At 47.2% G+C, this 17,197-nt stretch overlaps 1 protein-coding gene across 1 annotated transcript in view; it reads right to left on the bottom strand.

Moving 5' to 3' along the window:
• The window catches only part of LOC138671690 (protein-lysine methyltransferase METTL21E-like), a 48,938-nt gene that overhangs the window by 8,103 nt on the left and 23,638 nt on the right, over positions 1-17,197 (bottom strand). The window contains exon 3 of the mRNA XM_069759850.1: positions 15,984-16,101. Coding sequence (XP_069615951.1) covers positions 15,984-16,101 — 118 coding nt within the window. The remainder of the gene's footprint in view (positions 1-15,983; positions 16,102-17,197) is intronic.

The raw sequence follows: 17,197 nt of genomic DNA, 5'->3' as shown, positions 1-17,197 counted from the left end.
CTGCTGTGGGGTCCGCTGGGGTGATGGAATGGCAGCTAGATGGTATAACTTCCCACAGGTGAAGTATGTCCCCAGGGCTTCCCAGTAGGGTGGATGGAGATGGTGTGAGGTACAGACAATAACGAGGACACAGGGTTGCAGTCTCTTTACCTCTTTACTGAAGACTTCAGGATCCTCAATCCAGAGCACAGTTAACAGGGCTGTCTGAGACCGGCCGGTCCGATGGCACATCCAGAGTTCCCTTTGCAGGTGGAAATCGTTGCCTACCAATAGCGCCTGTGTGTTGTAGTGCTACCCTGCTGAGCATTCGGTATAGTCCTCACAACTTCTGTTCTAGTTCGTTCGTTCGTTCTTTCTAGTTCTTTCTCTTTCTATTTCGTTCCAGATGTTACTAGTTTCTCGTCCCCCAGGTATGTTATGGCTAGGACGCACCCGTATGACGGGAAGGCTCGGAGCTCTTCCAGGACACTAGAGACGCCCCTCTCCACACGTTGCCCCCTATGTCTGCGTAGGAAATTTAAGGTAGACAGCCAACCTATAATTAACTGTCCTGCGGAGTTTGAAGTAACTCTATAGTCAGTTACTTCCTCGGTGTTCCGGCCACCGGCTACGCGCCTCAGTAGGATGTTGCCATTCTCAGGGCACGACTCCTACTGGCTCTACTTTGTGCTTGATCTCGTTTCTCACTGTTCCACAATATCCTTCGCTTCGGGTCTCTTTCTTAGGATACCGCCGCAAGGTAGTGCAGGCGCGGTTCCGTAACGTTCTGTTCTGTTCGCTAGGTACCTGCCAGGTTCCCACGCCTGACAGGCACCCCCCTGAATCTTCTCCCTGCAACACCCCCTGCCACGGGATGTTGCCTGAATCCAACCCAGTCAGCTTCTGGCTAACTTCCTATCCAACCCCTAGTTTTACCAGTGTGAGGAGTGGCCCAATAAATAAAGCCTTTTTCTCCCCCTAGTGGCCGGAGTGTGAAGTGTAATGTGTGCTGGTGATACCTGGTCAGTAAAATTCCTTCAGTGCCATCAGACGTACCATCACTCCCCTTAGCGGCAGAGTGTCATACTGCAACGACCAGGTCTCTGGGGCGCTGCACTCCCCCCCGGTTAAATCCAGTACTCCTGGACTGGGAAGAAGAACAACAATACATGTCAGCAAAAGACATACAAAATTTTGGAATGCTTGAAACAAGTAAATATAACAAGGCTTCCCTTTATGGGAGGTGAGGACACTTGAACGTTACAAACAAAAACAAAGTTAGATATTTTTAAATAACATTTTGACTATAAATAACTTCTGGTACCCTTCCGGGTATTCTACTAAGTGCAAATTCTGAACAATAATTTAACTTTTCCTTTAAGGGCGTATAAGCTGAACCCACTAAAGGCCTACTATAAAGTACTATAAGACAAACTCAACTTTTTCTTTTCTTTCTAGCTTCACCAATGCAGGACCGCCTAGCTCCTTGGCTGGGCCTACTGTCATTGTCTTTCTTTCAGCAACCAACTATCGTTCTACAGTTCTCAGGAGGACTCTCTCTCTAACCCCTACGGGTTCACTTTCAATCTTTCCTGTCCTCAATCTCTAGTAACATTATCAAACTTTTCTGAATCACAACATTATTAACATTTCAACTTTTCTTAAGGCAACATTATAACTTCAGTGCAACATGTGAACATTCCTTTTAAGAGGGAACCAAGTCTCTTTGAAATAGTGCAGATTCTCTCTGTCTGCAAGTCTAATGAAAGCAAGACCTTCTGCGTCATGTCCAAAAGCAGTATCTTCGCAAAGTCTTCTTTCGATGTAAAACCAGTAGGGGGCGCCTTTAATAAGACGCGAACTATGTACAACACAGTTTTGGAATCATTCACTGTTCATGATTTGGCAGTCTTTAAGCAATGATAAACTTGTAGAAAATATAAAAGATGTAAAACAATAGGGATCCCGGGTCAACAAAGGGATCCCTTTAAGAAATAACCCTAGATGGGTTTTAAGTAGAAAAAGAGCAAGAGACAGTTAGTTAACTATTTACAGTTTCAGGTTTCCGAGGTTTATCCTCGCGACGGTGGGTTGCATGGCACCAGTCGGAAACGCACAGTTTCTGACCGGGGAAGGTCTGTATCCTCACTCTCATCCGATGCCGTATCACCGCGGTGGGTTTGTCTCTCCAGTGTGGTCAAGTCATTAACAGGTTTGATATGGATGTCAATTTTTATAGCAGATCCTGCAGGAGTACCGATACACACGGTGGTAGTAATGCTAGCATCCAATAGGCCAAATACCAGGGAACATCTGTCGTTAATCTCAGTCGCGGCAGTAGGGGGCGCCACAGTAGGCTCATATCGTTGGACATTCTTGGCATACCACCCCTGCTCACTCCGGTGACGGGTGTAGGTCACATAGTCCCCCCTGCACAAGCTTCGATTAGGGGTCCCACCGCGGGGCTGAGTTTCCACATTATAGTTGGCAACAAAGATTTCGGTTGGCAGCCCCGGCTCCAGGATGAAGCCCCAACCCCTCTTCGGGTGAAAGGCTAACACTGTCCCTCGTCTCACCGGATCCCCTTTACCCAAAGAGTACTGAAATCTAAGACTAAACGTGGCAGTCTGTTTCGTTTGTTCTCGGTCTTCCCATTGTGCAACTAAGCATTGTCTGTACTGCTCCCAGGTGAGCCGAACAACGTAAGAGCCCTCCTGTCTGGATCCGTCTGGCTGAATCCTGGGCGCATCCCATTCAAAGATCACCCCCTCGGGACTCACGTCTAACGGTTCGCCCATAGATATCGGTAGCGGGGGCAGTATCCCCTTCATGGCGTACAGGGTTGTCACCCCGATCTCGGTAACGGGAGGCTGGTCACAGCTGGGATGGGAAGCGGTCACCGGAGCTGGATCGATCGGTGGGGCAGGGTCGCTTTTGGTACCTGCGTCTGATGTGGTTCCACCTATGTCGATCGGCTCCGCTGAAGAGGACGCTGGAGTCTGCGGCGGCTCTGACCACGGCGCTCCCTGTGCGATCTTCTTGCACAGCTCCAACTTCCATTTCTTCACCGTCGCCGACCCCTCGCCTGGAGTCGGGTGGTTCGATGCCTCCTCCGGCAATTCCAGGGGATCCGGATCTCCCTGTGGCGGTAAGCCCTGGTTCGGCTCCGCCGGGTTGCAGTGATCCTGGGTCACTTCGTCGTCGCTCAGGCACTCGCTGGTCGCCGTCTCCTCTCCTGGACCTGCGGCAGCACACACACGAGGCTCCTCCATTTTCTGGGGTTTGAGCTCCTCCATTCCTGAACTCGTCATCCTGCAGCCGTAGTCGGAGGGGGCGGATGCTGCTGTTCGTGCCGTTTTCTCGATCTCCTCCCATGACATGCCCTCCTTCTTCTCCTGCGCTCCTCGTGGCGCGGCAATGGCGGCGATTTTGGCGGGAATCATGCGACAATCAGCAATACACAGTCCTTGCAATAAATCAGAGTTCATGCACAATTCAATCACAGTTCCAAGGCACACATGACCCGATTCCTCAGGCTTAAGTACAATCCTGTTCGTGACGCCAAGTTGGATCACCCCCGGGCACAGGGCCACAGGTTACTCGGTACCGGTCCTTTCTGTCTCAGTTCTGGGGTTGTCACGGTGGCTGGACCCGGTCCGTGACCCTGCCAAGGGGCATCCAATAAAAGGTGATAGGGGTCTGTCAAGGTTTCGTGACGCCACCTGTGGTGTTCGGTCAGGGTGACCGACGCTGCTGTGGGGTCCGCTGGGGTGATGGAATGGCAGCTAGATGGTATACCTTCCCACAGGTGAAGTATGTCCCCAGGGCTTCCCAGTAGGGTGGATGGAGATGGTGTGAGGTACAGACAATAACGAGGACACAGGGTTGCAGTCTCTTTATCTCATTACTGAAGACTTCAGGATCCTCAATCCAGAGCACAGTTAACAGGGCTGTCTGAGACCGGCCGGTCCGATGGCACATCTAGAGTTCCCTTTGCAGGTGGAAATCGTTGCCTACCAATAGCGCCTGTGTGTTGTAGTGCTACCCTGCTGAGCATTCGGTATAGTCCTCACAACTTCTGTTCTAGTTCGTTCGTTCTTTCTAGTTCTTTCTCTTTCTATTTCGTTCCAGATGTTACTAGTTTCTCATTCCCCAGGTATGTTATGGCTAGGACGCACCCGTATGACGGGAAGGCTCGGAGCTCTTCCGGGACCCTGGAGACGCCCCTCTCCACGCGTTGCCCCCTATGTCTGCGTAGGAAATTTAAGGTAGACAGCCAACCTATAATTAACTGTCCTGCGGAGTTTGAAGTAAGGCATAGAGTCAGTTACTTCCTCGGTGTTCCGGCCACCGGCTACGCGCCTCAGTAGGATGTTGCCGTTCTCGGGGCACGACTCCTACTGGCTCTCCTTTGTGCTTGATCTCGTTTCTCACTGTTCCACAATATCCTTCGCTTCGTGTCTCTTTCTTAGGATACCGCCGCAAGGTAGTGCAGGCACGGTTCCGTAACGTTCTGTTCTGTTCGCTAGGTACCTGCCAAGTTCCCATGCCTGACAGGCACCCCCCTGAATCTTCTCCCTGCATCACCACCTGCCACGGGATGTTGCCTGAATCCAACCCAGTCAGCTTCTGGCTAACTTCCTATCCAACCCCTAGTTTTACCAGTGTGAGGAGTGGCCCAATAAATAAAGCCTTTTTCTCCCCCTAGTGGCCGGAGTGTGAAGTGTAATGTGTGCTGGTGATACGTGGTCAGTAGAATTCCTTCAGTGCCATCAGACGTACCATCACTCCCCTTAGCGGCAGAGTGTCATACTGCAACGACCAGGTCTCTGGGGCGCTGCATGTACAGTTATATGAAAAAGTTTGGGCACCCCTATTAATCTTAAGCTTAATGTTTTATAAAAATAGTTTTTTGCAACAGCTATTTCAGTTTCATATATCTAATGACTGTTGGGCCCAGTAATGTTTCTGCCTTGAAATGAGTTTTATTGTACTAACAGAAAATGTGCAATCTGCATTCAAACAAAATTTGACAGGTGCATAAGTATGGGCACCCCACCAGAAAAGTGACATTAATATTTAGTAGATCCTCCTTTTGCAAAAATAACAGCCTCTAGTCGCTTCCTGTAGCTTTTAATGAGTTCCTGGATCCTGGATGAATGTATTTTTGACCATTCCTCTTCACAAAACAATTCCAGTTCAGTTAAGTTTGATGGTCGCCGAGCATGGACAGCCCTCTTCAAATGATCCCACAGATGTTCAATGATATTCACATCTGGGGACTGGGATGGCCATTCCAGAACAGTGTAATTGTTCCTCTGTATGAATGCCTGAGTAGATTTGGAGCGGTGTTTTGGATCATTGTCTTACTGAAAGATCCATCCCCTGCGTAACTTCAACTTTGTCACTGATTCATGAACATTATTGTCAAGAATCTGCTGATATTGAGAGGAATCCATGCGTCCCTCAACTTTAACAAGATTCCCGGTGCCAGCATTGGCCACACAGCCCCAAAGCATGATGGAACCTCCACCAAATTTTACTGTGGGTAGCAAGTGGTTTTCTTGGAATGCTGTGTTTTTTGGCCGCCATGCATAACGCCTTTTTGTATGACCAAACAACTCAATCTTGGTTTCATCAGTCCACAGGACCTTCTTCCAAAAAGAAATTGGCTTCTCCAAATGTGCCTTTGCATACCTCAGCCGACTCTGTTTGTGGCGTGCTTGCAGAAACGGCTTCTTTCGCATCACTCTCCCATACAGCATCTCCTTGTGCAAAGTGCGTTGTATAGTTGACCGATGCACAGTGACACCATCTGCAGCAAGTTGATGCTGCAGCTCTCTGGAGGTGGTCTGAGGATTGTCCTTGACTGATCTCACCATTCTTCTTCTCTGCCTTTCTGATGTCTTTCTTGGCCTGCCACTTCTGGCCTTAACAAGAACTGTACCTGTGTTCTTCCATTTCCTTACTATGTTCCTCACAGTGGAAATTGAAAGGTTAAATCTCTGAGACAGCTTTTTGTATCCTTCTCCTGAACAACTATGTTGAATAATCTTTGTTTTTAGATGATTAGACAGTTGTTTTGAGGAGCCCATGATGCCACTCTTCAGAGGAGATTCAAACAGGAGAACAACTTGCAAGTGGCCACTTTAAGTAGCTTTTCTCATGATTGCATACACCTGCTATGAAGTTCAAAGCTCAATGAGGTTAGAAAACCAAAAAAGTGCTTTAGTAAGTCAGTAAAAAGTAGGTAGGAGTATTTAAAACAAGAAAATGATAAGGGTGCCCATACTTATGCAGCTGTCAAATTTTGTTTGAATGCAGATTGCACATTTTCTGTTAGTACAATAAACCTCATTTCCAGGCAGAAACATTACGGTGTCCAACAGTTATTAGATATATGAAACTGAAATAGCTGTTGCAAAAAAAACAATTTTTATAAAACATTAAGCTTAAGATTAATAGGGGTGCCCAAACTTTTTCATATAACTGTATCTATAGTTTTTAGGCCAGGTTCACACTGCGTTGCAGGCGTCCGTTAGTCGTACTACGTTACAACGCGGCATAACACTGTGTAACGCAGTCCGTTAACGCCGCCATTAATTCCAATGTCGGACTCATTGCTAGCGATGTGCCGTCATTGAGTGACGGACCCTGGGACACGGGCTGCAGCGTTTCCGGGTCCGTCACTGCTAGCGCGCTGACATACCGGCACTTGCGTTAACAGCAGCCCGTTAACGCATGTGTTGAATGGGCTGCTGTAAACGCAATGTGAACCTAGCCTTACAAATTGCTATTTAAATCTTTGCATAGTTTACAACTAAAAAATACTACATAAATATCATACTATTCTGTGCTAAGAAACTACTGATATATTTTTTATGACATTCGACATCTGATTTTCTCATAGACCCATTGACTTGCATTAGCCATTTTGATTGGACCCTCTGATCAAAATCAGACATGTCTCTGTGATTTTCCGCTGACTGAGGGACATGTGAATGCTCCCATAGACTATCACAGGTATGAGTGCTATCTGTGAAAACCGCACATAGCACTCATACGTGAAGATCAGACGTCTGAATGAGGCCTTAGTTAGCAACACAGGACTGGTCACTGGTAAGATTTATTCAGCGCATTAACACCAGTCACACACGGTAAAAAAAACACTAGGCAACAACCCTAACCTTTAATGTAATAATGCTACCATTAAATTACAACTCATCCTGGGAAAAACATCCCTCATATGGCTATGTCGACTGGTTGAAACACAGTAATAAAAACATAAAAAGAATTACTGTGTTCTTAACGCCCAAAATACCAGTGCCATTGAGGAGCTAAGGTCTAACACACATGTAATATTAGAAGGTTAAATGAGTAGTCCAGTGAAAACAAGTTATAGCCTATACACGGGATAGGAGATAAGTTAATGATCAGTGGCTGTATGACTTCTGGAACCCACACCCCGATTATCGCCTGACCGCCAATCCATTAATTCTCTATGAGGCTACTAGGAAAATGCTAGGGCAGAGGTCTGCAGTCCCATAGGAAATTAATGGAGGGCAGGTCGCATATGAGCACTGCCACTTCATTCTAATGAGGAGAAAAGTTCCCTGCTCTGCCAATCAATGGGCGTCCCAGTGGTCAGACCCTCACAGATCATCTTATTACTAGGGATGAGCGGACCCGTGGATGTTTGAGTTTGGCCGAACTAGAGTTAAAAGTTCAGTTCGGATCTTGACCCCAAACCCAATAGAAGTAAATGGGGAGGGGACCCAAACTTTGGTGCTTTAAAATGGCAGTAAAATGACCACAGTAAGGGCTAGGGGGGCTTCAAAAGGAAGCTAAATGGAGATAAGAGCAGGACAATTGCCCTGTAAACAAACATGGATAGGGAAATAACCTAAAATGACATAGAATAAAAAAAAGGAAAAATTATAATCTTGAACCAGGAGGCAGAGGTCCAAGATTGAGCAGGAAGTGGAGCAGGAGGTTGACGAGGAGGTAGAGGTGGAAGAGGTGTATGAAGAAGAGGTAGCCAACACTGTTTCTATGTTTTGTTTTTTATTGACTTTTTTGGAGTTACTCAGAAAACAGGGAGTGCAATCATCTGGCCACTCTCTCTCATTATAATAATACTCTGCAATTTTTTGGGTTGAAAACAATGAGATCATCAAATAGGAGATGTGGACGTGGTGCTTGGGGTGGTGGTGTAGCTGCTGCAGGGAGAGAGGGCATTGACTATCTGTGTCTGCTGCACGCCCTAATGAAATACCTTCCTCTGCTGCAAGCAGGCAACAGGACGATCTGTGTAATTTTGTAGGACCGAGCACCGTTGGATGAATTGTGAGGCCAGAACAAGTAGAAGTGGTTTTAGATTGGTTGGCTGAGAGTGCCTTGAGCTCCTTTGCTTTGTCTTCCACCCTGTCCCCTGCTGAAAGCGCAGATTTTGCACCAGCAGCTCATGGGCATCTGTTTTTCACCTCACCCCTTGCAAATCAGACAAACAGTCTGAGTTCCAAGTCAAGTAGCAGTCACTTCTGCTTTTTGATGACTCTGCTGACTGTGATTCCGTGGGCAATCCACCTGGCCATGCCCCACAATTCAAAGACATTGAATGCACTGATGCCCAATCACTTGTTCTCTTGAATGATGACTACGTGGAAGGGATAGTGCAAACGGTCAGCGGACCACCACAGCACATCTCTGATGAGGCTGATGACGAAACACAGATGCCAATGGCTGCAGCTGTCTGCTTTGTGTACACCAGCAAGGAGGGATGAAGACTGTGTGGAACGTCATGCGGGGGATTATTATTATTTATTATTAGAGCACCATTGATTCCATGATGCTGCACATGAGGAGGGGTTCCATACAAAACACAAATAGAAATTACAATGAACAAACTAATGTTGACAGACAGGTACAGAGGGGGGAGGACCCTGCCCTTGCAGCCTTACATCCTACAGGATAATGGGGAAGGAGACAGTAGGTTCAGGGATTGCAGCAGCTCTGGTGTTGGTGAGGTGGCAGCGGGGTCATTGCAGGCTATAAGCGGTTCTGAAGACATGAGTTTTCAAGTTACGCTTCAAAGTTCCAAATGTAGGAGATAATCGGATGTATTGGGACACAAATCTACAGGATGGGGAATACTTTGGAGATGTCTTGCAGGTGATTGGATGAGGAACGTACAGCTGTGGAGGAGAGATGGAGTTCTTGGTAAGACCAAAAATTATGTGGTGGGAGATTAGTTTGAAGATATATCGGGGAGACATATGGATGGCATTGTAGGTCAGTGTTACTAGCTTGAAGTGGATACGTTGTGGAATTGGGAGAGAATGAAAGGATTTGCAGGCAGACTGCAGAGGTGTGATGATGCAATGGGGTGATGGGGTCCTAGACCCCACATGGAGTCAGTTATTAAGTTGGCTGCTACTGCACCCCAAGGCCGGACCCTTGCCTTTTCTCTGTCCATGTTGCCTCCTCCTCCTCCATTCCTTCCACCGTTTCCTCATCCGGTCTGAGATTGAGAGCAGTGTGAGTGCACTTATGGCATTCTCACCCTGCTGCTTGCCTGACTGCGGTACAGGGTCACTTCTGCCATCCTGCTCCCTGCCTCATATGCAACGTACCCACAAAGGGGAACTCCATCTTGCATATGCTGGAGATACTGTGCGAGCCTCAGCCGGTGACAGTGGAGCTTTTTATAAATAGTTATCTGGTATCGCTGTGTGGAAGCAAAACAGCACCTACACATTTGTTGAATATTATCACCTGGTTCAGAGAAAGATTTTTACATATCAATCCATTTTAGTTAAAACAAGTAGAAATTATTCATATGTTTCATGATTGCCATATGGTGATTGTTATTCCTATTACACATAAATTGGAGGAATTTAAATGGGCACTGTGCAACCTCTGCAAGACTTGTCCTATAACTTAAGGTACCTTCACACTGAACAACATTACAACGATAACGATAGCGATCCGTGACGTTGCAACGTCCTGGATAGCGATATCGTTGTGTTTGACACGCAGCAGCGATCAGGATCCTGCTGTGACATCGCTGGTCGGAGCTAGAAGGCCAGCACCTTATTTCGTCGCTGGATCACCCGCTGACATCGCTGAATCGGCGATGTGTTCACTGGTAACCAGGGTAAATATCGGGTTACTAAGCGCAGGGCCGCGCTTAGTAACCCGATGTTTACCCTTGTTACCATTAAATGTAAAAAAAAACCACATACTCACATTCCGGTGTCTGTCACGTCCCCGGCGTCCGCTTCACTGCACTCCTCCTGCATCCTGTGTCAGCGCCAGCCGGCCATAAAGCAGAGCACAGCGGTGACGTCACCGCTCTGCTTTACGGCCGGCGCTTACACAGGATGCAGGAGGAGTGCAGGGAAGCGGACGCCGGGGACGTGACAGACACCGGAATGTAAGTATGTAGTGTTTTTTTTTTACATTTACAATGGTAACCAGGGTAAACATTGGGTTACTAAGCACGGCCCTGCGCTTAGTAACCCGATGTTTACCCTGGTTATCCGGGGACTTCGGCATCGTTGGTCGCTGGAGAGCTGTCTGTGTGACAGCTCTCCAGCGACCACACAAGGACTTTCCAACGATCACGGCCAGGTCGTATCGCTGGTCGTGATCGTTGGAAAGTTGCTGAGTGTGACAGTACCTTTAGTCTTGCAGGGGATAAATCAGATAAGTCATCAAACTATTTGACAAGGGAGGTTATATCTCCCTAACTGCTCACTGGATAAATGTAGTGGTGGCTGGGTCTGAGGCAGAAAGTGTTTTGAAGCAAGTCGTACCACCACCGTACCATGTTGCCACTGCCTCCTCTTCTGCCTCCTTATCCAGTCAATGTAACATGTGTATGACCAACTTCAGCACAGCCAAGGGGAAATGACAGCAGACTGTTCTGATACCCATCTGTTTGGGGGAAAAATCTGCACAGGAGCTATGGATCCACCTCCTCATAAGGTCATTGTAACACTTGCATGACCAACTTCAGCACAGCCAGGAGCTAACAACAGGCTGTTTTGAAAATCATATGTTTGTGGGAAAAATCCAACACCACGCAGGACCTGTGAATGAGGATCAAATAACAGACGGATGTGTGGTTGGGGACTATAAACATCAAGCCTGGCCTGATAGTATGCGATAACAGGCGAAATCTCATAGCACCTGTGCCTAGCCAGTTTCATGCACATCCCTTGCCTGGCGCATGTGCTGAATTTAGACGTGCAGAACTTCCTTAAAAATTACACAGATATGTCAAGAGCTACTGCTAAAAGTGCGGGCCGTCTGTGCGCGCGTTTACAGTTCTCACCCTGATGCCGCTCGTCCGTCTGCTCTGCAGCTTCACTTCTGCCTTTCCCTCACCATCTCATGCAACGTACCCACAAGGTGGAACTCCAACTGGGGTGGTGTTGGAGAGTACATACAGCAGCTTTTGGCACAGTACTCCCATAGGCAGGGTTGCCGAGTACACCCAGGGGCTTAAAAGCACAGTACTCTCACAGATATGAGTGCAGAGTACACACAGCAGCTTTTGGTACAGTGCTCATACAGATATGAGTGAAGAGTACAAAGCGGCTTTTTAGCAGAGTGCGCTAACATTGCCCCTCACTCCAGCTGTGTCCTGTCCCTATACTAATCAGAGCACAATGGCTGCGAAACACATGGTCCAGAATTTATACAGGCTGGGTCATGTGCTGCGCCGAATGAGCACGGCCATGTCAATACTTGGCATGACTGCTGGATCCAAAAGTGCCCACAGCCTATAAGCTTGTTGATTGGCTGCTCTGCAACCCTTCAACAAACTTTATTAAAGGGAACCTGTCAGCTGGGTTGTGCACAGTAACCTACACACAGTGTCAGGTCGGTGCCATTATACTGAATAAAATGATACCTTGGTTGATGAAATCAGTCTGGTGGCTGTTTCGTCATCTTTATTTTTAGTTTTGTGTTATTGTTGTTGTATAGGCTGAACTGGATGGACAAATGTCTTTTTTCGGCCTTACTAACTATGTATGTTACTATGTGTTGGTGATATGCTCGTGTCCTGAGGCGGGGGTTCATGTATGTGGTGCTCTGATTCATAATGCAGACTGCTGACAGGTCACTGATCCCTCTCTGACCTGCCCCCTAGTTTGCATAATGAATACCATCACATACTGAATTAAAAAAAAAAAAAACACTTCTGCAGGCGGGTGCCGGCAGTGACACCTGCACTGCAGCATAATCGCATGGCTACTTTGCACTTATTCCCTTTTGCAGATTTACTTGAGCGAGGTAAAAAAACAAGTCAGTTTGAAAATGGCGCCCGCCGCGCCTGCGCAGTAGCAGCTATCGGTTTGTATAGAGATCCAATAGCTGCTGTTGCGCAGGTGCCGGCAGCGCCATCTTGCTGGAGAAAAAAAAAGTCCTCCACCGAGATGGTGCTGTCCACGCATGCGCAACAGCAGCTGTCGGCAATCTCCTAGAGCTCCTACTGCGCAGGAGCGGGCGGTGCCATCTTGGTGAAGGAGTTTTTTTTTTCTTTTCCTGCAAGATGTGGCTGCCGGCGCCTGCCGATAGCTGCTACCGTGCATGCGCGGCGGGCGCCATTTTCAAATTGTCTTTTTTTTTTACTTCGGTCAAGTAAATCTGCAAAAGGGAATAAGTGCAAAGTACATATGCGATTATACTGCAGCGCAGGTGCCACGGCCAGCATCTGTCTGCAGAAGCGTTTTTTTTATTTTATTCAGTATGCAATGGTATTTATTATGCAAACTAGAGGGTAGGTCAGTGAGGGATCAATAACTTGTCAGCAGTCTGCATTATGAATACCTAATCAGAGCACCCCACATACATGAACCCCACCCTAGGACACAAACATATCATTAACACAAAATTAAAAATAAAGATTAAGAAACAGCCAAAAGACGGATTTCATCAACCAAGGTATCATTTTATTCAGTATAACGGTGCCGACCTGACACTGTCTGTATGTTACTGTGCACAACCCTACTGACAGGTTCCCTTTAAGCATCCAAACCTGAACAGTAATAGTATCCTGTGAAAAGTTCATGGTTCAGTACTGCACACTGGGCGTCTGATATGGACCCTAAACTTTACAGTTCGGGTTTGCTCCTACCTACTTACCACCTATTCTGTGGATAGATGATAATTTGTTTTCACTGGACAACTACTTTAAGTGAATCTTTTGACTTAAACATATACTGCTTTGTCCAGCACCGTTCATTGTTGCATCTGGAGGTGACATGAGCTGATAATGTCCCATCTACACATACCTGATAAGATGCATGATTGCCAAGTATTATTCATGTGTATTTTCCGGCGTATAAGATGACTGGGCTTTTAAGACGACCCCCCAACTTTTCCAGTTAAAATATAACATCTTAAAAGTCGAGGGTCTTCTTATACGCCGTGTGCCGTCTTATAGGGCGGGTGTGGACCAATGTGCATATGGTGAGGGAGGGAGTGGTCCCGATGACGAAGAGAGGGGACATCTCACAGGGAAGGTGTAATTGGAGTATCCCCCTATTACCTAATTGTGGTAGCGATGCTCTCTGTGCTGGGGGGTGGCGGCGGTGGCTCCTCTTTGTGCAGCGTGGGGGCTCTGTGCTGGGAGGCGGCGGTTGCGTATCTTTGTGCAGCGTGGGGACTCCGCCGGCATTTCCTCAAAGCCCGGAGGCCCTGGCAGCTCCATTGCTGCGATGCGGTGGCCTCTGGGAAAATGGCCGCTGGGGTCAGCACATGCTCAGATTCAGATCTCGTCTCCCGAGATCTCAGGACGAGATCTGAATCTGAGAATGCGCCGCCCCCAGCGGCCATTTTCCCGGAGGCCACCGCATCGCAGCAATGGAGCTGCCAGGGCCTCCGGGCTTTGAGGAAATGCCGGCGGAGTTCCCACGCTGAACAAAGAGGAGCCACCGCCACCGAGCACAGAAACCCCACGCTGCATAAATAGGAGCCGCCGCCACCACCCCCCAGCACAGAGAGCATCGCTGCCACAATGAGGTAATACAGTAGGGGGATACTCCACTTACACCTTCCCTGTGAGACGCCCCTCTCTTCGTCATCGGGGCCACTCCCCCCCACCCACCATATACACATTGGTCCGCACCCGCCCTACAAGATGACACCCGGCATATAAGACGACCCCCGACTTTTAAGAAGATTTCCAGGGGTTAAAAGGTCATCTTATATGGTAAATAGGCTATGGGTTAGTGGACGAACTGGTAATATCATTATTGAGTGCAGAATTTGTGGTCCTACTTTTATTTTTTTTGTCTAGCTCACCGCTTTGCAACCGTCCCTAACTAAACGTGATAAACACATGAACTGTAAATAAATAATAAAGAAATATATTTCTATTTTATGAATAAAATTGACATACTGTACATATTTAGGACCCTTATTTCTGAACCCGAGCACAGTACCATTCTGAAAGAGTAGACTTCAGCTACATAGGATTTTTCATTTATGGAAATATTTATCCTTATTTTTATATTTTTTATATATATGGAATGCCTGCCAGGGTCGTGGGGTACTCGGTACTGGGTCCAGTACATAAAGGGATGTGTCACGGTGACCCGGTCCGTGACCCTGGGCGCCCAAGTAAAAGGGACGGTCTTTAAAGGGGTTTGTGAAATAATAAAGTTTGTGACGCCACCTGTGGTACTCGGTCAGGGGTGACCGACGCTGCTTAAAGGGGTCCTCAGGGGTGATGTTGTGGCAGCAGGGATGGTATGGCTTACCACAGGTGAAGCTGGGTCCCCAAGGCTCCCGAGGTGTTTGGCAAGGATGGTGTGGTGACGAGAATAAACGGAGAACACAGGATTGCAGTCTCTTTACCTGGTTTACTGATGAATTCAGGCAGCTGCAGTCCAGGGTACCGGATCACAGGATCACGGTGACCCGGTCCGTGACCCTGGGCGCCCAAGTAAAAGGGACGGTCTTTAAAGGGGTTTGTGAAATAATAAAGTTTGTGACGCCAACTGTGGTACTCGGTCAGGGGTGACCGACGCTGCTTAAAGGGGTCCTCAGGGGTGATGTTGTGGCAGCAGGGATGGTATGGCTTCCCACAGGTGAAGCTGGGTCCCCAAGGCTCCCGAGGTGTTTGGCAAGGATGGTGTGGTGACGGGAATAAACGGAGAACACAGGATTGCAGTCTCTTTACCTGGTTTACTGATGAATTCAGGCAGCTGCAGTCCAGGGTACCGGATCACAGGTACAGGTAAGGTCCGGCCAGCTTGGAAGCAAATCTGGAATCCCCTTTACCAGGTGCAGTTGGAAGCCTTCCCTCTAGCTCTGTGGTGTAGTCCCTTGCTGCCTTAGGCCTCACACAGGGTCCTCACCTTTTCTCTCTGTCCTCCTTTAGGTAGGACATTACCCATACGACAGGTAGCTTGAGACTTTTTGTAGGATCTCTATCATGACCCAGGCTCTACTCTGCTACTGTGTCCTCGGGTGTCAATGGTGGACAGGTAACTTGCAATCTGCTGTCCGCCGGATAGAGTTACCCCCACAACCTCGGTCTTCCGGCTATCGGTATCTGCACTCAGTGTGAAGGAAGCCCAGTTGCAGCTTCTCTCTCCAGCTCTTCACTCTCCTGTGCCTCTTTCCTCCTTCACGCTCTCTACAGCTTGTTCCTTTCCTTTCTTGTCCTTTCAGGAGCTGCAGCACCTCACGTGGCTACACGGCCCCTTCAGTCTTCCTGACTCTCACTGTCTGACTGCTCTCTCCTCTGGCAGACTACTGACAGACTACTCACTAACTTACCTTCCAGCCAGAATATATATAGGGGAGCCACCCACAAACTGCTCCCCCTTCTGGCCTGGAGTAAGAACATGTTGCATGTTTGTGAATACCTGATAAAAGGAATCCTTCCTTGCTTCCAAGCATGACATCACTCTCCCCATGAGGAAAGCAATGCCACTGTAACAATCAGGAACTTGGGGTGTTACATACATTTTAGAAATACTTACCAAGTAATGTAGCCACAATTGCAACTAGTCCGGTCCCAGATCCTATTTCAATTATGCTTTTATCTTCCATACATAATTCTTTTTCATGTTTCTCCAAATAATAACACAACACAAGGGCCTGTGCAAAAAATAATAAAATCTGCATCAGAATTCAGAAGCAATATCAGCACATTGGGTCTTATTCCTTAGTATAATGGGAACTGTCAGGAGCTTTCGGGTCTTCTAATTACATTGCTGGATAGAGTAAAAGCCAAGTTTAGACGCCATACTTGCTGGAAATAATTATTCCATCTTTGAGAATATCAACGATGAATCTTTATGTAAATAAGTCAGTGAGAGCATCAGGGGTGGTCCGATCTCCTGCTAAATGTATTAATCTTCTGCTATGCCTACGGTGACAATAAATCTCCTTCCCTTTACAAAAAATGTGAATATTGCACACATCAATCAGACCACTTCTTAAACAATTAGCCCATTCCTTAAAATATGAAAACTGAAAACTGGCTTGTTGCTTTAGCTTACCTTTTTTTGTTGTCATTTGCTCCATTCCGGCAAACCGTGTAAATGTCACAAAGTAAAAACATTATAAAATGTGAAAAAAGTACATGGTAAATCACAAATTTGTTGTGTACAGTACAGATCAAAAGTTTGGACACACCTTCTCATTTAAAGATTTTTCTGTATTTTCATGACTATGAAAATTGTAAATTCACACTGAAGGCGTCAAAACTATGAATTAACACATGTGGAATTATATACTTAACCTAAAAGTGTGAAACAACTGAAAATATGTCTTATATTCTATGTTCTTCAAAGTAGCCACCTTTTGCTTTGATGATTGCTTTGCACACTCTTGGCATTCTCTTGATGAGCTTCAAGAGGTAGTCACCGGAAATGGTCTTCCAACAATCTTGAAGGAGTTCCCAGAGATGCTTAGCACTTGTTGGCCCTCTTGCCTTCACTCTGCGGTCCAGCTCACCCCAAACCATCTCAAATGGGTCCAGGTCTGGTGATTGTAGAGGCCAGGTCATCTGGTGTAGCACCCCATCACTCTCCTTCTTGGTCAAATAGCCCTTACGCAGCCTGGAGGTGTGTTTGGGGTCATTGTCCTGTTGAAAAATAAATGATGGTCCATCTAAGTCTATTCAGTAGGACTATCAGCTGTGTATCCACCACACTGCACAACACAACTGATGGTCCCAACCCCATTTATA

Source organism: Ranitomeya imitator, chromosome 3, assembly GCF_032444005.1.
Source record: "Ranitomeya imitator isolate aRanImi1 chromosome 3, aRanImi1.pri, whole genome shotgun sequence".
Classification (NCBI taxonomy): Eukaryota; Metazoa; Chordata; class Amphibia; order Anura; family Dendrobatidae; genus Ranitomeya; species Ranitomeya imitator.
This window is presented reverse-complemented; position numbering and strand designations above follow the sequence as displayed.